The following is a 22,971-nucleotide window of genomic DNA, read 5'->3' as shown; positions in this document are numbered from 1 at the left end:
AAAAACACTATTTAATTATTGGATATTTAAGCAATGATTGCGAAACAGCCTTTATACATTTATCACAACATTGCAGAGCATAACACTTAAGTCACTAGCAAATAAGTCGCTTAAATGCGTTCTCTACTAAATACTGCAATACGGTCGCAATATAAGCGGTATTATTATTCTTACATCATCCCTACTTTTCAGATTAATTGTTTCAACTTAAAACTTTAAACTTTCAAACTGATCACTTCTTTTTGGATTTATATTATACATGTACCCAAATCAATATAATAATCTACCCCTATAATCCTAAATTTCAAAATATGCCATCGTAAGGAATATAGCATCGCGTCACTACATAAGGACACAATCTAAACTCAACGTTTTATGATTTTTCTTATATCCAAGCCCAATCACTGTGCATCGTGACACGTGTTAATGTATTATTCATAGATGTGGTTGTTGTAAATTATATGTCGTTTTTTTCTGATCTTCAAGTAACTTATTTCTATTCCTAAATAAGCATACTTTATCTTCAACAAACATATTTTTATTCGTCAATGAACATGTATCTATACTATAACAAACGGTTTTACTAATGCCGTATATGTTTACAGATTCTCCTCGTTTTTTCTTTACGAAACATTTTGGACATTTTTCTTAAATACTTTAATTATAAAGTAAAAAGTATAAACTTAAATACTAAATAAATACATGTAGAATGCTATATCTTACAGGTTTCTGAACTCCCTATCAGTATATACACCATACGTACTTTGAACAATGGTTGCCAATATTCCACTCCGTCAATACAATGGTACTTTTTTTGTGTGTCTGCTTCTTGTTATCAATTTACATATGCAGCACCCAAAGGGAGACAATTTTACAATTAAAAGACAACTTGAGAAGAGCATAAGTGGACGAGGGATGTGACATGATGCTGATTTTTTTCAAGTGAATTCCGGGTGTGCCATATGATGTCACTGTATGCATAATCGTACGAACCTGATTCATAACTCATAAAACGATCTTAATGTAATTAAGAATATTTGGTATTTACATATTTATCTCAAAGTACGGCCATATCTCTACTCATTCATACACCTTACTATAAAACATGATATTATTTTCCTTCCCCGTCAATGGCTTTACATGTTTAATTTCGGAGTATTTCAATTGGTACTATTCACACAATATATATGAAAACTTAAACTCTGTATCGTCGCTGAACCTTGCCACATTTCATGTGGACTGTGTTAGGGGCGATAAATCTGATAACCTTACCTGTTACTTGGTTTGTTCTCATCTCTAACGTCTCAGGTACCAGATTCATATGGTCTAAGGAATGACAGTCAATGCAATGTTGCTGAACTAACAGCATCTTATGAAGCGTAAAGTGTACATATCTAAAGTACAACTACAAACGGTTTATACAGGAATAGTATGATGTTATAATAGAATATATGAATGATTCATTTGAAATAGAAAGACATCTACAAGCAATTGAAATGCTTTCGTATATTGTTGTTATTATAGATTTCAGTAGACTGGTACCAGCCTCTAAATGAAGAATTTCCCAGCTGCATTTTACTACTAGCTTATCACCCCCTAGTTTAGAACTTAGGATCAGACATCCAAGTGATCAAACTTATTAGAGTTTTTTTTTTTCTCTAAATAATCAAATATCTTTTTGATATTCTAGAGACGGGGGTCAGTCTAAGATTTAAGCTGATGCGACATTTTTTTTAAACCGTCTAGTATTTGTTACAGTACATATTTGCTCCGAAGAATTATATTACTTTAAATAAACGATTTATGTCGACATTAAAATTACTGATCTTCAAATAAATTAAAATCATTTACGAATAAATTACGGAGTGTGCACAATATTGGAAACATATAACGAAACACCCTATGAGATAGTATCATTTCTTATTGAACTGCACTTGCTGCTTTGGCTGTTCCGAACTCTGTACTGCAGGCTGCATGTGTAAACATTACGTGATGACGACTTCGGAAATTCCGCTGACAACATAAGATGGATTGCTCCGTTGTTTCTCAGCTTTTGAGGACATCGAGATATATGGTCAATGTTGTAGTATCCGTGACACTCTGAAGCATGCAATATGGTTTAAAAAAATATCTCTGCTTCAGATTAGAAAGCCATTATATTGACAAAAAAAATATTCTATGAAAAAGGTTGAACATGGTTGTGAATTTACTTGATTATGTAATAGATATATTTCACTTATTCATTTTGTGGTTCTCTACACAACGTTTTACTGATACTTTTGATAAATGTATCGGGTTAATTCTATAGATGAAATAGTTACATATAAATAAATGAATACACAGTTAAGGTGGTGATGACCTGCGCAGTACCTGCACATGGACTTTTGGTCTATCTACCTAACTGTATTGAATGTTAAATAGTAACTCCTGTGTGAGCGTGTAATTATGATAATTAATAACTATATTTATGTTTTGTCTGTGTGTGTGTGTCTATGTCTGTGTTTGTTTGTCCTGTGTTGTATTGTAAGTCATCAAACGTGAGTTACCTCACTTTAATTAATTTACTTATGTTTTTTCTTTACAAAATATCTATAAAATATATTTAGCTAAAATTCTATAATATTCTTGTAACACTCTAGCCACCTATGGAAAGAATTTATATAGTGTAAGACTTACATCTTTGATAATCTACTTTGTTTACCTTTAAAGTATGTGTGTGCTTTGGTGATACTCTGTTAAACTGAAGAGGATGGGATGGGATGGTACTCTAGTTACCTGAAGATAACGGGCGTGCTATGATGTAAATGTATCTCATTTACGAATAATCGTTTGAGATTGAAGCAATCTATTGTGTCATGTGACTTGCCTTGTATGACTTTTTTTTCAATTTGTTTGAAAATCTTTGATGGTTGTAAGATTATGACACAAGGTCATATGACAAGTGTGGAATTAGCTTATGTTACTGATGCATTTGTAAACATCAAATCACGACCAGAACCTATAAATGTACAATCAGATTAACCTTGACTTGTTAATCCTTCTCCTATAACTAGTTTTTTAGATTTTGCATTTACTTTAGATTTTTTCAATTCTTTAGATTTGCAAATAAATAAAAATAGAAATGGGATTTAATTCTGCGCGGTTATGTTTAGTTGTTGACTTTTGCTACATAAAACACTTACACGAAAATATAAAACTGGCCATGCTAGGGCCGTGAAATGTTTTACACCTGACGTGCTTCCATTCGTTCTCACCTGTTATGTGCATGGCGCCAATTTTGTATGTACTGTTGACTGCCAGCCAGGGCAATATCGCAGAACTGCACATCTCCAAAGTGCAGTTGCAATATTTGAGAAATAGGAAGACACTTTGTACCGTAATTGAAACGCCTCACTATATTGTTCAATTTAAAAGCTGGTGCGATCTCACTTAGAATTGCCTTGTTTGTACAATAACACAAACTATCATAGTTCTACAATGCATGTATTTTTACTTTAAATAAACTATATGTATTGATATGAAATAACTGTTTTCTTTAACAAAAATTAATAAAATACCAATGTGTACTTATCAATAAAGAGGAAAGTGCAGAAAAGGGACATTGTTTCGAGGCAATCCATCCCTTTATCAAGAGAGAAACACGAACTTACATATAACAGAGAGAAGATCAGCCACTATGAAACAATACTTAAACATCAAATACATTAACCCTTTCACCCCTATGTAACTTTAATAGACTCTACCATGTAGTGATATGTATGGGTCCATTTTGTCTTCAGTGGTGAAAGGGTTAAGAGAAAACCACTTTTCACTTCTGTAACAGGATGATGTCATCCCTTCGGCTAGCATGTAGCCTAATGCTAATTAAAAGCATAATCAATTCATTTTGAAAACATGAATTCAAATGGTTTAATACAATAATGTTCAACTGGTTTTCTGTTTATCATATGTTATGCTTTAGTATTGTTTAAAAGTTACTGTTTACCGCTTTGTTATATGTTGTGCTATGTAAGTGTTCATGTTTCTATCTTGAAAAAGAGGCGGATTACCTCGAAAATTTGACAAATTCCTTTCTCTGTACTAACGATATTACTTCTTTGCTTAAATATCTATTTACGTTGTTCGAATCTAGTGCCAATATTGGATCATACTGTCGTTCTTACTTATGATACCTATATATATAACGGTGAAAATTATGAAATATAACTATCAGACAATACAAGGACCTGCCAGTGTGGAGTTGGCTGTAGCGGACAAATCACATGCAAGTGTGCTGCAGGCTGCAAGTGTAAAATGCAAGTAATCTCCTAAAACATACTGGATGGACAGTCCAACTGGATTTTTTTATATGCACATCCAAAATCTACTTCAATATAGAAACCATTTCAACTTGGCAGCACCTTTCAGTCTTGAACCACACATGTTGACACAACTACGTGAAATCTTCAGCAACGGTGTTGCTCAATATTAATCCAAGAATACTCTGCCGTCAATATGCCCATAGTATTTTTTTAAATGAGCTACCAACTGATACTGTAACGGACAATTATATTTAGCTTACAACAATAATTTGAAAAACATAATTTGTGCAGACATTTTTACACTCTAATACATTACATTTGTAGTTAGCCCATTTCTTCTCCACAGTCAATGAAGCGTAAAATGTAGGTCAATTTCAGCATTTATAGCATGTGTTCAGCAGAGCGACTCTAGTTGCATCATTGATACATTTTTAATCTATTTAGAACTTAAATTTACCCAGTTTTTGACTTAATGTATTTTCTTATTTTTTTATGTTCTAGTGGACGGACGGACGGACGAACCTCGTTTCTATATTTACGCCTATTTCGTTAATAGCATTGTTATAGCTAGAGACGATAACGACGATCACGGTATTATGTATTTACATAGGATTGTGTGTCTATATGTATGTTTCCTATTTATATACTTCTTGATTGTTAAGTGCATCGTTTATAAAGTAAAGAAAACAATATTGAAGCTAAACTTAACTTAATGTTTTATTTTTTTCAGTATTTTTGCGTAAAAACTGTACGTCGTTTAACATGCATTGTTTATTATATATGTTGTAGTAGTATTATATTGTAACATTATATATCATTTAGTACTGATAGTATGTTATATTGTAACATTATTTATATAGTCAGTTATAGTATAGTATATTGTAACATTAGGTGTCATATAGTGAGTGATAGCATATCATAGTGTTACATTATATATCATTAAGTACTGGTAGTACATTAAATTTTAACATTATTTATATAGTAAGTTATAGTAATTATAGTATAAGAGTATGTGTAATATAATGACTGAAAGTATATGATATTGTAACATTAGTTATTATATAGTAAGTGATGGTATTATATTGTAACATTATGTATTATATAATAAGTGAAAGTATTATATTTTAATATTATGTATTATATAATAAGTGATAGAATTATATTTTAACATTATGTATTATATAATAAGTGATAGAATTATATTTTAATATTTTGTATTATATAATAAGTGATAGAATTATATTTTAACATTATGTATTATATAATAAGTGATAGTTATATATTTGGTAAGATTATAATTGTATAGTAAGTGATAGAATATTATAAAAAAAACGATACTAAATAATATTGAAATTGATATGTAGAATGTTAGAAATATTTGCAGGATTATCAAGGATTGTAAAACATACAATGAAATAGGAGACGCGAAACCCGGTTTATATTTTCAGTATTCTGTGGTCAGTACACAGCAAGTCACGAGCATGTGAATCAACCCTTGGTGCACACGACTTGGATCATAAACACAATGAACTCTATTACCACTCCTACTGAACACGGTTTAACTGCACACGGATTTACACACGGATACTCATTGCACACAATCTATATATATATATATATCACCAGTCACAAGACAATATATAAATCTGTGCACACGGTCTTACATATGACATCACGACACATGGAGTATTTCTCATATATATTACGCATCATTAGTGTACAATATCTCTTCCACAATCCGGTTTGCGGCGGATTTCCTTATCAAATATTTTATCTTTTAAGTATAGGCTCTTCATATCACGAACCTAGTGTATATGTTATATCAAACATAAGGAAGTTGACGTGAAGTTTTTAATGTGATAAAGTTCGATTAAAATATAAAACCTTGAAAAGTCTGTATTTTATTTAATTCATACTGATAAAATGCTGGACCCTCTCGCCGTATCTAATCCTCAATTTCGGGAAGAAATATGTATTGCTGTGCTATTTTAGATGACAAACACATGTTTGTTTTTATAAAAAGGTAATATAAGACAAAGAAATTGTTAGTATTTGTCAATCAACATCATATCCAGTCCGCACATAAAAAGTTAAAAAAAAATAATTAAAAAATCTAACGCAATATATTTTCTGCAGTTTTTTTTTACACATATATGCAAAAATAATAGTGAGTAGAGTCATATTTTATCAATACTGATGATATTCTAAACCACAAATGTCTAATATAATATACAAACTATTATGTACTTACATGCTAAAAACCAATGAATACAAAATAACAAATATGTGACGAAAATTGTGACACACAGCTATATGCATTTCGATAATGTTTGAACATGTTCAAAGTGTGTTACAGTTTAAGCGGCTAAACAAGAATGTTACCTTATAAACAGTGCGTATCAAGAAACAACATTCTTGAATATACGATTTACATGATATGTGTAGGCACACCTCTGTTATCAGGAGGCTGAATGTATAATTCTCTTAGCGATAAAAATATGCTACATAAACGTAATCAACCACATGTCGTGTGCAAATTCCCGTCTCATGATCCATTCAGTTTCCACACGGTCCCTGGGTTTACTCACACCACCTTCACGTATATTTTGCACAAGACCTTAGTTATTAATGTTTACTATCTGTAATACACACGAAAGGGGTTTGCACACGCGGAGTCACATTTCCTATAAATAGAGTCACATTTTACGACTCGTTATTCGCTGAAGATCTCTTAGTCAAGTCATTCTGAGAAGATTTCAAGAAAAGCTATAGACGCGATGTCCGAGATGTCAAAGACTGAAGGTATGTGGCTTATTTTATGAGTAGCCAATTTAAGGGCCGGACAATTTATAATTGTTTTCTAAAAATAACTGATAGTTATCTATGAACATATATCTCTAGGACCACAAATGTCTTGATATTCACTAAGTTAATCTGATTATTTATCATAATCATTTTTTAATTATTGAATTTAATTGTGTTCATTTATTCGATTTTTGGTGGGGAGTGGGTGTGTTATTCCTCATCAAACTATTGTATGCAACGCGATTAGACCGACTCCTGAACCACCCATCACATGTCCTCAGTGTATCTAATCAAATGGAATTCCATATATGTTACTTTCAACATTGATTTTTCTGTGAATTGCTTTTTACATTAATTCTCATTCAAGTGAGATATTTCGTATAAAAGTCTTGATATAATTATTCATAACGCTATTCTAATTTGTTGTCATACGATTTATTACATATTTTAACGAATTTATTATTATTTATAGAATAGACAAAAGCACAATTTTTCATGAAAAATACCAGTTATTATCAGAAATATATGTATATTGTTAAAAAGGTCTAACAAAGTTTGATCTAGGCAGTGCTAGCAGAACTCACTGCAGAGACAAAAATGATATGTTTGATCTTAATGTACAACCCCTACAGCTGCAATCTGCGCCAAGTGTTCTGGGGGTGAGTGCGACTGTTCTGGTGTGGACTGCTGTAGTACCAACTGCAGATGCCCCGGATGTAAAGTCAACTGCGCCTGTTTCTGTAAGTTTAAATGCAACTAAAGTTAAATACTGATTAATAAAAGGAAATAGAATTACATGGACTCTTCGATATCTTTGATATTTAAAAATGTTATATAAACGAAATGATAACATCATGACAAACTGCCATTGTCACAAAACGAAATTCTTATTTCACGCTTCATTGGCCTTCGTTTCCTGAGACAAGTCTGTCATTTTGTGAGAATATGGTAAACTACACATGTTACTGCTCCTTTCTCAATGTGTCAAGGATGGTTATGGAATGGTTGTGGCAGGGGTAGGTTACATCATTATATAACCTGAACTTTTCTAATCATAAATTAACTGAATGTACAGTATAGACAGATATAATATTATGCCTATCTTTATTTTGTATCCAGCGAAAAAGAGTGCTACTTGTCCTGATGGCGTGTGTCAGATAGGGCTTGCATGTGAATGTGGCGACTCCTGCACGTGCAGTGACGCATGCCAGTGCCCTGGCTGTAAAGCCGGATGTAAATGTGCAGGTAATTTGTTTAATACTTTTGTCATTTTATCATAGTCTCGAAACACATTAGCTATAAAGAGTACGCTTAATCTTTGTTTAAATTGTCTACATTTAAATTACTGTGACATTTCTGATTGATAATGTTTTCATTTTCTGTACATTGAGCGATAAATATATCAGTTCTACCCCATGCTGATATTCTTTCTCATTCCTTCTTGTCAGGTGCAAGCTTTGTGTGTTCCACTGCGTGCCAGGCAAGGAAATGTTGCGGAACCAATCTCTGCAAGTGCAACTGCAAGTGTGCCTGCTCAAAAAGCGGATGCAACTGCGCATCGGGTAAGATCCTGAACGACATTTTGCAATGATTTGATTTAAACATTGCTGCCTCGAATTCATTCTCTATATAATGTATACCCTATTCCTGTTTAAGCCTATTTAATCCCGTTTCCCGTTTAACTACAAGGTTCAAACATTTTCGAATATTGAATATATTTTATCACATCATTATCAAACTTCTGTAATGACTTGTCCCAGCCCACCCTCACCCTATTCCAACCTCGACCCCTCAAGAAATACATAAAGATGTCTTTATATATTTTCGCAGATCTAATTAATGTTCCATTTTTATTGCCTTCTATCAATGGAAAAATGTCAATAATGGTATTTACAATTGAGGCTAACACTGAAACGGTTATTATTCATTTAGTTATTATATTTGAAAAAAGGAGAGAAAAAAAAATGTACAAATGGTTCGTTAATCTATGTAGTGAATTCGATCCTACTTCAATATATTTCGCTTTTTAGGGCTCTTACAGCATTTTTAATTAGGTGTTACAGAAATCAGTAGCTACATAGAGAACATTTATAATGTAGGAACATATATTCAAATCCTTACATCCACAGCCTGTGCCAAGTGTCCAGGGGGTAAGTGCTGTTGCACTGGTGCGGATTGCTGTACCACTGGCTGTAGATGTACCGGATGTAAGGTGAAGTGCGCATGTGGTAAGTAACTAAACGGTATTTTTCATGACTATTGGAGCTGGTGTGACCTTATCTAACTTTCCCTAGAAATACATCATCGTCTTAGAATCTACATAGCAATAGACTTCCCTTGATAGACCCCGCTGATATGTATGTTTTCTGTTTGATGTCATGGGTTTTTAGTTATTACTTTGGTGGCTATGTTGCACCCAGTAGTTGATAGTGTAAATGGCTTCCTATTTGATGTTTTGTTTTTTCTTAAAACATATATATTTATCTCATGCTACAATATTCCAGAATATTTTATCAAATTTTGCTGCTATTCAGTCTAATACTAGAGATATCTTCTGTCAGATTTGTGATAGCTTCTCTGATTTACTATTGAGATATTTTATTTGTTGCTTGGTTTATTTCATTCACTTCAGATTGTACATTAAGTAGCAGGTGTTCTTTTTATTGTTTCTAAGACAGAGTTGTACCTACAAACTCCACATTTAATATCATAATGACATTATTTTCCTTAAGAATTTTGTTCCTCTGTTACTATTTTACCTCGTTCTGATTCTTGCAGCCTCCAATTTATCCTACAGTGTCATTCTTTTCCATCTTTTTAACCTTGTTTCTTCAAAGGCAACGCTCAAGTCTTTGTTCTGTTGTAGCACGGACTTTTAGATAGTGGTTGTAGACATCCCTATTTTTTCTATATCGATTTTCCCGTTTAACTACAAACCATAGAGATTTTGTTCTATCTCAATATATCTCCAAAATTCACATTTGTGAGAAACTTTTGAAATAAGTTATTCAAGATTTCCTAAATAATAAAAAAGATGTCGTCAAATATACTGTAACTTATAGTTTAAGAGTTCATTTTCCAATGCTTTCTCATCAATCCGATTTCTGCATATCATAAATATTATTGGTATTCCCTATTGATAGTTCTTTGTGAATGGACCAAAGTTAATTATAAAACCTCAATACATAACTGATTATATGGATGGTTCATCCGCGTATGAAATTCAATCCCAATTTACTAAATTTCAGAAAATGAGGTTTCAAAATGTCTAAAATGTCTTTTTATAATGTAGGGTTACCAGAAGTCATATATTCTCATTAATTCATATTTCTCAATGCCACAGTCCGTGCCAAGTGTTCAGGGTGTAGGTCCTGCTGTGCTGAATCGGACTGCTGTTCCTCTGGCTGTAGATGCTCCGGATGTAAGGTCAACTGCGCATGCTGCCGTAAGTTGTAGAAAAACTCAAATCTAAAGTTCATCCGTTGACCCAAACTGAGGTGGCATGAAAAGTTTGATATTAAGTAATGTTTGATAAAGATATTGCTTACTGATGTAACATATTACAATGCTTATAGTATCTTAATTCTTCGATTCTTTCGTATTTTTTAACTATCATATTAAAACAGGATCAGGAACGAGTTGTGTTGATATAAATAGATGAATCTACAGCTGATCTATATATGTTAATGGTGTCATTGTATTTGTAATTAAGCGGCAAAGAGTGCGACCTGTCCTGATGGAATTTGTAAAATTGGGCTCGCTTGTGAATGTGGCGATTCCTGCAGGTGCAGTGACGCATGCCCGTGCTCTAGCTGTAAGGCCGGATGTGAATGTGCAGGTATGATGTTTAAAAAAAATAAGATTTAATCCAAGCTTCCAAAGAGGAAGGTTAAGAACATCACGTTTAATCCATGGTAAAATTTTCTACATTAAAGAAGTGTGTTGGTAGATTGAATCATAACCACTTGCTTTAGCTGGTTCAGTATCGATGATTGGTGTGAGATGTTGTGAGTTACTCAATGTCATACAGGATAATTTGTATACTCATTTCCATCACATGATATGCTAACATTGGTTTTTAGTCATCTGTCCCTTTTTAGAGTCAGACTGTCATCTTATGTGTTCTATGATATTACTTTATTTCCCTTTAGATGATAGGTGCGTTGCGATGTTGTCAGGTTTTTTTTCTTTCTTTTTCCTTTTTTTCAAATCCTTTTAATTGAAAAACAAATCTGAAATTGATAAGAAAACAAATTGCTTACAGCTTGTATCACAAGGAAACCTTGCTACATTACACAAAAACAAGAATTCTAAGTTCAAATATCCTTTGTGTCAGGTGCAAACCTCGTGTGTTCCATGAAGTGCCAGTCAGGATGTTGTGGAACTAGGACCTGCTCCTGCAACTGCAAGTCTGCATGCTCAAAGTGCAGATGCGATTGTGCATCTGGTAAGTGTCTTGTCTTTAGTTGTCTAAACATGTAATACATGAATATTGGAACTTATTTGATCTATGTGATCTATGTGATCTATGTGATCAGCTTGTAAATATAAAAACAAACAAAAAACAAAAAAGCGATTTAGACGATTGTTCATCTCAGTATTGAATTTACTTACAATTAACGTTATTGATCAATGGAATTTTTAGATATCGATTAAATAGGCTTAATACATTCTGTAAAATTAGTATTATTAGCAATCAAATACAAAAACAAAATTTGCCAAATAACAAACGGATAAATTATATTGGCATTAATTTCAATCCCCCACAGCCTCGTGCTGCGCCAAGTGTACGAGTGGTAGTTGTGACTGTGCTGGTGCGACCTGCTGTAACACCAACTGTAGATGCTCTGGATGTAAGGTCAAATGCGCATGCTTCGGAAAGTTTTTTTAAAACTGTCATTTGTTAAACAAACTCGAAGACATCAATTCAGTTTAAAACGTTTAATATTGAAATGCTAGCAGCAGAATAAATATTATCAATTGGTTCCTTTTCAATGTGTCAGTGGTGGTATTGCACCCATCTTTAATATAATGATAACGCATATAAATGTACTACAATCATCACACTACCTTACACTAGCATATTAACACAGACATGGGAAACGAATTATTTGGTTTCAATCATTAAATGTACCGTTTAGTTAAATATATTAATGATGTACGTTATTTTTCTTAATAAGCGGCAAAGAATGCGACCTGTCCTGACGGAATTTGTCAGATAGGGCGCGCGTGCGGGTGCGGTTGCAAGTGCAGTGATGCATGCCAGTGTTCTAACTGTAAGGCCGGATGCAAATGTGGAGGTAATGAATGTTTCACATTGTTATTTCATCGCAGTATCCAAACAGAATAGTTATAACCAATATCTAAGTTGTCCACATTTCAATTAGTATCAATATTTGGCTACAAATTGATCAATGGTCTTTTGTTTTTTGTGCTACTATTTTCCGTCAGTACTCTGTTAAACTAGGTTGGAGACAGTTTTATACATTCATACTTGCTGTTAATAGATGTAGAAACGCCACTATGAAGTATGTTAGATTGTTGGGAATATATGGATATTTATTTTCAAAGTAAAGGCACTACTTGAAGTGTGTGAGCGGTTAGCTAAAACCATCTTTAACTTCTTTCGTTAAGCAGTACCCGCGGTATATTTAGATAATTGAGATATTAAATGGTGGAAGACATAATGTCGGAGTCACGGTTGTGTTAGCTGCATTTTTCTTATGATTGAAAGTTGGGCTGATGCTTTGACTGTTTAATACTATTTCCATTGGTACGGTTCAGGAATAAATAGGAAAACTTGTATTTACATTCTGTATTGACCGTTGCTTTATTACATATACACACGATAATACTAAACAGACTGTGATAGGGGTGATACATACATCAAATCTTACTTTGTGCTTATGTTCAATGTTACGTCTTTTCTGTCAGGCGCCAACTTCGTGTGTTCCGTGGAAAGCATATCAGGACAATGTTGCGGAACCGCAGACTGCCAGTGTGATGGCAAGTGCGCATGCCCAAAGTGCAAGTGTAACTGCGCAACTGGTAGGTATCTGAACTATTGTTTTGTAAATAGGCAAAAACAGGTTATGCAAGAATATGTCTTTAAAAATAAGATGGACATTTTTATAAAATATTTCATTTATAGAATGACAGTGAGTAAGCAGTTGAAGTGTCACCTATTGTTATGTCAAATATTGAAGCTGCTGCAACCTTATTTTGAGTAGACCTTGTTTAGAGTCGTCTAGTATATATATATATGTGTGTGTGTTTATATATATAAACGATTAAACAGAAAGTGTAAGTCATACTGGAAATACTGAACTCATTCTACAATAATCCCATATCTGACATTTCAGAGGCTTGCTCGTGCGATGCAGGCTGTACTGGACCAAGCACCTGCAATTGTGCTCCTGATTGCACCTGTAAGCAGTAAGCGGTGGCATCATGAGAACATCCACAAACTACATTTAATGGACCGTCACACTGTTTGCGGAATTTCGTGAAAAACGTTTTTAACTTATTATTGAAATAAATTTATTCGTGATTGTGAAATACATTCTTACCTATCAACTGGTGACTTTAATATGGAGTAATCATTACTAATTTGCCTTTTTATTCAGTTCTGATTTTCTTCTTGGAGCTTTGTTTTATTAAATATTAATGAAAATAAATCATGGTATAAACTTTTATATTCCTCTTTGTTATTCATTTGTATTCTGTTTTGGTAAATCATTTGTAACTCGAGATTACATATGGTATTCGCTTCACTTAATATACTATTTAATTGTGTCACATTTAATACCACTGGAATACTACAGCACACAAACCATAATTCACACTCCAGTCAAAACAAGTGTCCATTCAGGCAGCTTCGTTTGAATTATAGGAATGGGTAAGGATCAAATGTCTTGCTCAAGAACGAAACTACATCCATCAGAGAGTGGAATCCAAACCTACGTCCTGGTGGTCAATATAACGGCCTACTAATACAGGTGTTATACAGAGTAATTTTAAAACAGAAAGAAACACATGATGAGCTGGTAATTAAAATACTATCTATAGTTGTATTCCTGGTGGAGACATGGACATTAGTAAACTGTAATAACGGGGTTTGTCTCCTTCCAAAGGAATGGGCTAGTTGATTGTAGTAATGGGTTCGACTCCTAGCGGAGAAATGTACTAGTGTCATGTAACACCGGCGCCATATAAATTATCTAGCATGTAACACAAGATTCATGTGTGTCAGTCCAGGTAATACACAGGATGTTACATTTTTGTTGAGGTAATCCTAGAGGCTGATTTTACCAGGTGACCAACACACGTTATCTAAAATCTAGTGCTATACTGAGAGCCCAGTTACTCAGGATTAATGTTCATCAGATCAATAAAAATTGCATAATAGTTATCTATCTTATAATTCATTGTTAACTTATGAATGAAACCTAATTTTATTATTTAAACTCTCCTATTCATTGATATATGTTTTATTGATATCAGAAATTGAATATACCTATTATTCATTACATACATTCATGTAGAGAAGAACGCCTGCTTTTTAATGTTTATATATTAATTTTATTGCCTTAGATATATATACATGTTTCTAAATAGGAAGCGTGGGCAAATATCATAAGAAGATCTTTTTTTTTATTGTAGTGAATAAATAAATATTGTATGGAGGTAGATAATATTTCACGAGGGCAGATTATTGTTCAGTAAGTATTTATGGGGATTGATAGGTAATTTACTCCGACCGATAGGAATTAAAAGGGGTAGATGAGTATTATTGTAATTTTTGTCATTGTAATTAATGTGGGTATAAAGATGTATTTAATCACCTATTCATGGGAGGTAAGTACTAATATAACCATTTAATTCTTACTGATAGGAATAGGTTACCTATCTATACTCTTAAAATTATGTATCTTCATAAAAAAACTATTCTCCCCCATAAAAATACTTGTAGACATAAATACCAATTAACTCCAATAACATATCTATCAACCTTATTGTTCAGTTGTAAATATGAATTTATCCAATCTACCCCTTCCTATCTATCTACCATAAATGTCTATCTTCCTATCCTCAAATAACTATCCGTTCCCATAAAATATCTATCAAACCTAAAATTAATACTTACATACCCTCATTTTATAAAAAAATATATACTGTACGTATCTACCCTTATAAAATACCTGTCTACCATATTTATCTACCAAATGAAATATCTATTTACCCCATTAAATACTTATTTACATCATAAAAGTCATATCTACGCCATACAATTACCCATCTATCATGTACAGTGGTCATGAAAACCTAGCTAACTATTTAAAATACTTATCTATTTTAATTGAATAACTATCTACCCTGAACAGAAGCCATAATCTACATCCCCTCTCCCCATAGATCACCTTTATATTATACAATAGTCATTAAATACAAATCAACACATATTTAACAAGTCTTTAACTACCTATCTTCCCCCTAAAGTACATATAATCATGAAATATCTAAAAAGAATTAAACAATTCCTATCTAACATTTAATATAAACGCGAAATACATTTCCCAATTAAATACTTACATGTATATCCCTCCATGAAACATTTATCTGCCATCTGCTATTTTTCCCCAAAACAACTCCAGTCCCCCACCCTCAACTCCCCACATCGATTTTATGAATAAACTTTTCAACCTGATACGTATTTAATGCATCAAATAATCATAGCATTTTGTTGGAATAAACCTATTTCAAGGACATCTGGTTCTACTCCTGGCGGAGGCTTGTTTTAGTAACCCGTAACGCCGGTTTCAATTCCAGACGTATTTACCTAGAAAATTATCATATTTCGATCATCATGCGACTTTCACGCGGTCTCTGATGGATACAAATATAGCATTGTCACAGAACAATAATTACCATAACAGGATGGGCGGTAGGTAATTCCAAAAAGGATAATATTTTAACATACAAGGACACTTAAAATTACCAGCAAATCAAACTTAACATATTAAATCGATCATTTTACAGTAGTTGTGGCAAATGCCATTTTTAATTAGTAAGTTAACTTTGATAAGTAAAAAAACAAATCAGGACCTGGAATTCACTTCAGGCACAGGTGTTGAGCAAATATTATTTGATATATATAATATACAATAATAACATTTAATATCTTATACTTATAGTATATAAAGGGCGTCCTGCACTTTTTAATTCACTTAAAATTGAGAAATATTTGAAATAGCCAAGTTTGCTATGTGTCCAGAAGACATAACTCCGTATAAAACAGAAGGAAAGTATGTAGTCAATATGCAACTTATGTAAGTCTACTTAAATGAGTAAAGTTGTAAATTTCAAGTCAAAATATTATTTAGAAAGGAAATTATTGAGAAATCAAAACACTTTTCATTTGGAAATTACCTAAAACAACCCCCTGTCTTAATCCTTCGTTTGATATAAACAATCTGTAAGTGACGATTGTATTTCTGTCATTTTTCATTCTGTTACATATGCTTGTCTAATTTATATATGTTTTCAAAAACATAAATGGTATTATTTTGGTTTTTAAGTTCATTTTGAAAACAGCAAACTATATTTGTGATTTACCCTACCCCTTTTGATACCCAAAGAAACCCACTTTCGGTCAAAGTTTAACCTAAGTTTTACCGCATGTCATTCATCAGGATATCCCTGAACAAAATAGGGAGGTGAATTTCCGAAAATACCGGGACCCGTGGTCTATAGTTGTTTCTTTTTCATTTTATGGCTGATCGGAAAAATAAGATAGTCACCAGGCCACATAAGTCGCCTCTTACGATACATGCAGTGGTTAACAGCAGGTGTATTCTTTCCTCAATCCCCGACCTTGGGTTGGCAAAATTGGTTTATTACTATTTTGTATAATGGGTCAAACGATGACTTAACGTTGAAAAGACAATGTCAAACCCTTTCATATGACGTTTTAATCAAAAGTTACCACATACTGCATATTTTACATTACACAATTCATTCAATTCAATAGTTAATAGCAAAGAATTGACAAAAAAGAATTCATAACACTAACATAGCGCATTAACCGCAAGAAAATTGACGCAGTTTTGAATTGGATAACTTTTTTTAATATCAAAAAACAGAAAATAATGAACATCATTTATTGATACTGATAAGTAATTGGATCAGTAAGCATTCATAAATATATTCACATGCAGACGGTAATACACCATGAGTGAGTAGCATAACATTTCATTAACATTAATACTGTTAATCACTATATGTTGTAAAAGAATATGGTATAACAAATATGTCACAAAACTACGAAAATATAACAAATATTGAAACATAAAATAATGTTTATAATAATATGAGGAATTACGCCTTTTGTATGCCTTCACTCATAGGCATATTTCTTTCAGTAAAGGGTCAGTAGCTGGTCAATTGGAGAACTAGTGTATACCCTGTAAAGAGTGCTTATCACGTAACAACAACCTAGAAACGTAACAACAACCTTAAATGTATCTGCAACATAATACGGGTTGGCACGCCCTGGTATCTGTAGGCTGAATGTGTATTTCACTTAGTGATGAAAATATGTTCAATAGAGGTAACCGACAAAATGTCGTGTGCAAATTTCTGTCTTTGACCTTCTCCGTGTGATTGAAACCATAATAGTGTGTTGTCTGTATTGCTGTTGTTATTCTTAATTTGGTAAATTACAAAACCGAAAACAATATCATAAATACAAATAGAATGCTGCTTACGTAATAACACTTTCATTTATTTTAACAAATGTAACATTATCTTACAAAAACAAACTCAAAACAATAATTTTCGGCGCATTTGTAACATACATCTGCTCATATGTCTTATTGGTTGCGAAAGCTATTTATACGAACTCAAAATCAATTAAACTAGGGTAAAATATGAACAAAGGAAAGATTCATATGACGACCTTTGAAAACGTATAAGGAGAATTAGACCAAGAGTTCCTGAACGGTAAGCGTCTTCTGCTTCTTCGATGACACCCGTCATGTAAATGTAAGTCGAATCTAGGTAATGTCACGTCCTCGCATTGACAATTCCGGTAGTAACACCAAACAATAAGGCACTAAAATGAACATATTAAAAAACATTGATCTTCATATCACACAAAGAAATAGCATATTTCCCTGCGAGATTCCGACGGCGACCATAGTTTTTATCAACCTCCAACTTTGGAAACTGTCATTATTTAGATTTTAATTTTAAAATCTTAAGTCAATAGGGAAACATCTAAACGCATATGATATGACATCAGAACGATAACATTTTTTATTTTTAATTAGTATAAAAGAATAAGTCCATTAATATGCATTCTCTTTGATTAATATACTGGTAAACGTGTTGAAAGGAATTTTTAAAGGTCGTAGCAAATTATTTTCATGTTGTCAGTATCACCTATCCTAATCAAAACAAAATAAAAAAAATATAAAATAAAATAGTATACTGTTTACTGGAATGCATGTCTGTCAATACTGTCTAACCTGTGTTGGTCCAAGTAATCAGGTATTGTTCAACAGTTCAACATTCATTTTAACCATGTTTACTTATCTTGCCTGTTAGTGTGTACACATTCAGGAAAAGCACGAATGTCTGACGCTGTTGATGAAGTGTTTGTCTTAATAACTAACAGAACACTATTAATTAATTAAATATTATTTAACCAAATAAGAGAAATAAATTTATGCTATACAGCTAAATAAAGACGTTGACAAACTGATAATTATTAAATGAACTCTATTATATCATAACTCTATTAAAGCTTGAAGTGCCTAAGGACATTTGAATAATTGTAATAAAATTCATCAATTTTGGTGGGACGCTATTATAAGGTAGATGTTATCAGGTAAGTCTAAGATATTTTGTTCGGCTATTGGTCACTAATATTCCTATCAGTTATACAAATTTGTGTACTTAATTAAAGACTGATTCTATGAAACATTGTGACATTTATGTTATTTTCAATAACACATGTTCTTGACATTTATGTAATTTTAAGAACACAAGTCTTTAAGATAACATTATTACCTTTATAAATATGGATATTTTCTCTAATTTTGAATTAGAAAAATATATGATGAGATGTATTTTACAAATTAGAAAACGAACGTTTATAAAACAAAAGTGACAGTAAATAGCGTTACATTCATCACCGACTTAGCAGTGATAATATTTTCATATCAGTAGCGAGCGTCAGGATATGAAGGTGACAAAACGCGAAAGCCTGTCGTCTGGAATGTTTAATTTCTGAAGGATGAAGGAAATACCATTCATTCTTGACCTAACAAAACAGATGTATTCAGAATAAATATGTGATAAAAAACACAATAAAAAAAGGTTGAAAAAATGGATATGCGCAAATATTTCCATGATAATTATGATTGCAGCTTTCATTGTAATGCTTTTGAACAGATCGTGAATTCAGAAATTCAAGTGACCAGTGTGTTACTGGTCATTTGGTCCAATAAGTGTAAACAGCGCTTAAGTAATGATAACAACCGCGAATAAATGTCGCAAAATCCTGGTACCAAAAGGCTGAATGTAAGTTTCAATTGGCGATAAAAGTATGTTAGACGTCATCAGCCGTAAGTCGTGTGCACATTCCCTTTTCCTAATCTGTTTAATTTGCACTCCGTTCTACTTTTGCTAACAGCCACTTTCACACAAATTTTGCACATGGCCCTTACTATTCACGTTTATTGTCCTTAGTGCACACGATTAGATTTTGCACACGTAATGTCCCATTTTCTATAAATATAGTCACATTTTCCAAAAGGTTAAAAGATAAACACCAGTTACCTACGTCGTTTTGAGAGGACTCAAAAATTGTTTTAGAAGCCAAGATGTCAACAGTCGCAGGTAAGTTGCTAATTGTTTTACAACTAAATCAAAATGCTGAACAATTCAATTTCAAAAATATGTTAAAACATTATTTTTTTATTTACCTGTGAACATATTCGAGATCACAAATATCTTGGTGCAAAGTCGAAATCTTCTGTGAAATAATCACTAGAAAAACATTTTGCTAATAATGAAATCCTAACAAAAGTCAAAGCTTCCTCCATTATATAAACAGTAGCACTGTAGTCAAAAGAATGAAATATGCGTCAATTTTTTATTTATATTTTTTGAAAATCCCACAAGACAGCCTCCTCAATAACAGTGTACACTTAATAATATACTTGCAGTTATGAATAATACATATTTTAAACATCTTTTGCGGTCAACATTTTAATAAATTGGCATTCAGATTTTGATTTTATTGAATTTGTAATGGCTTTTCATATTAGCAGATACCAAAATTAATCTTAACGTACAAAATCTGATCACAAATGGCAAATAGCAACTTTAGTCACACTCCATATCACATTTTTTTCTAAATTAAGGAGTATTTATAGAAAAAAAAGAAAAACACTTTTACAGTTGAAATACAGGATAAATTCTCCAAAATAAGGTATTTTTTGTTTCCTTTTTAAACATTTATAAAGAATGACATTTTTACAAATTCGAATCCAACTTTGACATTTTTACAAATTCGAATCCAACTTTCATTCCTGATTACAATATTCAATATTTCCCCTATTTCGTATTCTCCAATAAACCTTTTTGTTAATTGTTTGATTAAATTGAATTAAAATCAACGAAATATTACTATTCACATTCTCCTTGCCAGGTCCTGGTAATTTATCATTTTTATGTATTTGGTAATTGATTATCGTCTAGCTTACGATTAATTGTGTCATTTGTTATTCCAGCAGCTAATGAACTATATCACAATTCACTTTCTACCTTTCAATGTATTTATTTTATTGGCTTTTTCTGCCAAAGTACTTGTGTTTGTTTCATATGTACACAATGACAATTACACTTCAAGTGGGAGAATTTTTCTTTAAGACATCAATGATGTTGCCTGCCTTTTTTTCATCTTCCTATATTTTGTTTGTTACATATTATATCCTTATGTTCCCAGTACTTTTACATTATCATTGTCAAGAATATTTTTCTACTATTCACTTTTCCAATACCATTCTTCACTTTCTCATTCCGGTAAAGTCTCGAATGTAATCGGAGTTCCACACTTATCTTTTTCGTTGAACTGAAAGATGTCTTATCCAAAGATATTCTAATCACAAACAATTCAATTTGGCATACTTTGTATTCATTTTTGAATAAACTAACCACACCCAACATTAAAACAAAAAACCGTAAAAGCCGTTTGTTTACTTTGAATTTCAATCCAACTTAAATTTACTTCATTGTTGAAATTATTCTATCAGAGATCACTACGAAGACATGTAAGATGAATTACATTGGTCTGTTGTTATTTACATCCCCCACAGCCTCGTTCTGTGCCAAGTGTCCGGGCGGAAGGTGTGGCTGTACAGGTTCGGCTTGCTGTAGCACCAACTGTAGATGTCCCGGATGTAAGGTCAACTGCGGTTGCTTCTGTAAGTTTTAGTAAGACTTAAATATAATGTTTATTTGTAAAAGTAAATTCAAAAAGCATAAATGTTTTATTTTTAATAGTAAATCACAAATGTTATGCCACATGTAACAGACACATCACGATATAAAATGTTAATGTTACAATTCTGTCATAGTTTTAAAAGGACTACTCTGTCATACATCTGCCTCATGAGGATTGTATAATACACACAATGCTTGTACGTTATGGTAAAACTTCTACATGTAATGCTATGATTAAGAAAGGTCATATAAAATGGAACTTCGTGCTCTGCAGAATGATGCAAATATTATTTTACCTACGTCATACAAAACATAACTGGGAAGCTTTTTTTCCAAACTAATTAGCTTAATGTAAAGTGTAGAAAATTAGCTTATTGTGTACATTGTGTTTCTAAACAAGCTGCGAAGAGTGCGAACTGTCCCGATGGAATTTGTCAGATGGGAGCTGCGTGCGGGTGTGGCTGTAAGTGCAGCGCCGCATGCACTTGTCCTAACTGTAAGGCCGGATGCAAATGTGGAGGTAAAGTTTGTTCAATAGTGTTATAATACCAAAGTGTCAACACATTGTTTTGTTTTGGTGAGACTATGATAAAGGTTAGGTAATTCGACTCGTCACTTCTTACTTAAGGTAAGAGGTGAGAGAGTTGTTGATACATAAGGCAAAGAAATTAAAATGAGATTATTGCGACGCAGTTTTACACTCACTTTCTCATTATGGGATGGGTTCAGATAAATTGTCTTTTAGATCAGATAGTTGTCTGTAACTACTGTCAGGTGGTTTTGATAATTGATTCGATAATGTACTGGTGTTGCCGTTATAAAGTTATTCTTGCATCCGTCATGTCTTTATGACGTAGTAAGTGTCAGGTTGTTGTATTTGTCATGTCTTTATGACGTAGTAAGTGTCCGATTGTTGTATCTGTCATGTCTTTATGACGTAGTAAGTGTCAGGCTGTTGTATATGCCATGTCTTTATGACGTAGTAAGTGTCAGGTTGTTGTATCTGTCATGCCTTTATGACGTAGTAAGTGTCCGGTTGTTGTATCTGTCATGGTATATGCCATGTCTTTATGACATAGTAAGTGTCAGGTTGTTGCATCTGTCATGCCTTTATGACGAAGTAAGTGTCAGGCTGTTGTGTCTGTCATGGCTTTATGACGTAATAAGTGTCAGGTTGTTGTACCCGCCATGTCGTTATGACGGAGTAAGTGTCAGGTTGTTGTGTCTGTCATGTCTTTATGACGTAGTAAGTGTCAGGCTGTTGTGTCTGTCATGTCTTTATGACGTAATAAGTGTCAGGTTGTTGTATCTGTCATGTCTTTATGACGTAGTAAGTGTCAGGTTGTTGTATCCG

General features: G+C 32.8%; 2 protein-coding genes and 1 long non-coding RNA gene across 4 annotated transcripts in view; all 3 read left to right on the top strand.

The window, feature by feature from the left end:
- The first annotated feature begins 6,871 nt into the window (after positions 1–6,871).
- LOC110463827 (keratin-associated protein 5-5-like) lies at positions 6,872–13,799 on the top strand. Of its 2 annotated transcripts, XM_021518713.1 has the most exons (12): positions 6,875–7,103; positions 7,739–7,846; positions 8,226–8,351; positions 8,555–8,668; positions 9,236–9,334; positions 10,450–10,551; positions 10,819–10,944; positions 11,443–11,553; positions 11,876–11,959; positions 12,287–12,406; positions 13,041–13,154; positions 13,469–13,799. In XM_021518713.1, exons 1-12 carry the CDS (start codon positions 7,079–7,081, stop codon positions 13,543–13,545), a joined length of 1,206 nt encoding a protein of 401 aa, XP_021374388.1. In that variant the 5' UTR covers positions 6,875–7,078; the 3' UTR covers positions 13,546–13,799. The 2 variants fall into 2 exon arrangements, with proteins under 2 accessions (XP_021374396.1, XP_021374388.1); XM_021518721.1 differs by lacking the exon at positions 7,739–7,846 and having other exon boundaries at positions 6,872–7,103.
- Positions 13,800–19,901: 6,102 nt separating this feature from the next.
- LOC110463776 (metallothionein-like) overlaps positions 19,902–22,971 on the top strand; it is a gene marked incomplete at its 3' end in the record, with an annotated part of 4,326 nt that continues 1,256 nt past the window's right edge. The window contains exons 1-3 of the mRNA XM_021518634.1: positions 19,902–20,009; positions 21,491–21,598; positions 22,018–22,137. Coding sequence (XP_021374309.1) covers positions 19,994–20,009; positions 21,491–21,598; positions 22,018–22,137 — 244 coding nt within the window. The remainder of the gene's footprint in view (positions 20,010–21,490; positions 21,599–22,017; positions 22,138–22,971) is intronic.
- LOC110463783 overlaps positions 22,813–22,971 on the top strand; it is a 1,063-nt gene continuing 904 nt past the window's right edge. Inside the window, exon 1 of the long non-coding RNA XR_002464427.1 lies at positions 22,813–22,958. This is a non-coding gene — a long non-coding RNA (uncharacterized LOC110463783). The remainder of the gene's footprint in view (positions 22,959–22,971) is intronic.

The sequence above is a fragment of the Mizuhopecten yessoensis genome, unplaced genomic scaffold, assembly GCF_002113885.1.
Source record: "Mizuhopecten yessoensis strain PY_sf001 unplaced genomic scaffold, ASM211388v2 scaffold1513, whole genome shotgun sequence".
Lineage (NCBI taxonomy): Eukaryota > Metazoa > Mollusca > Bivalvia > Pectinida > Pectinidae > Mizuhopecten > Mizuhopecten yessoensis.
This window is presented reverse-complemented; position numbering and strand designations above follow the sequence as displayed.

Coding starts and splice junctions, on each gene's coding strand:
- LOC110463827 (XM_021518713.1), top strand. CDS start 7,079: ATGTCCGAGATGTCAAAGACTGAAG. Junction 11,960..12,286: donor CAACTGTAGATGCTCTGGAT/GTAAGGTCAAAT, acceptor TTTCTTAATAAG/CGGCAAAGAATGCGACCTGT. Junction 13,155..13,468: donor CAAGTGTAACTGCGCAACTG/GTAGGTATCTGA, acceptor CTGACATTTCAG/AGGCTTGCTCGTGCGATGCA.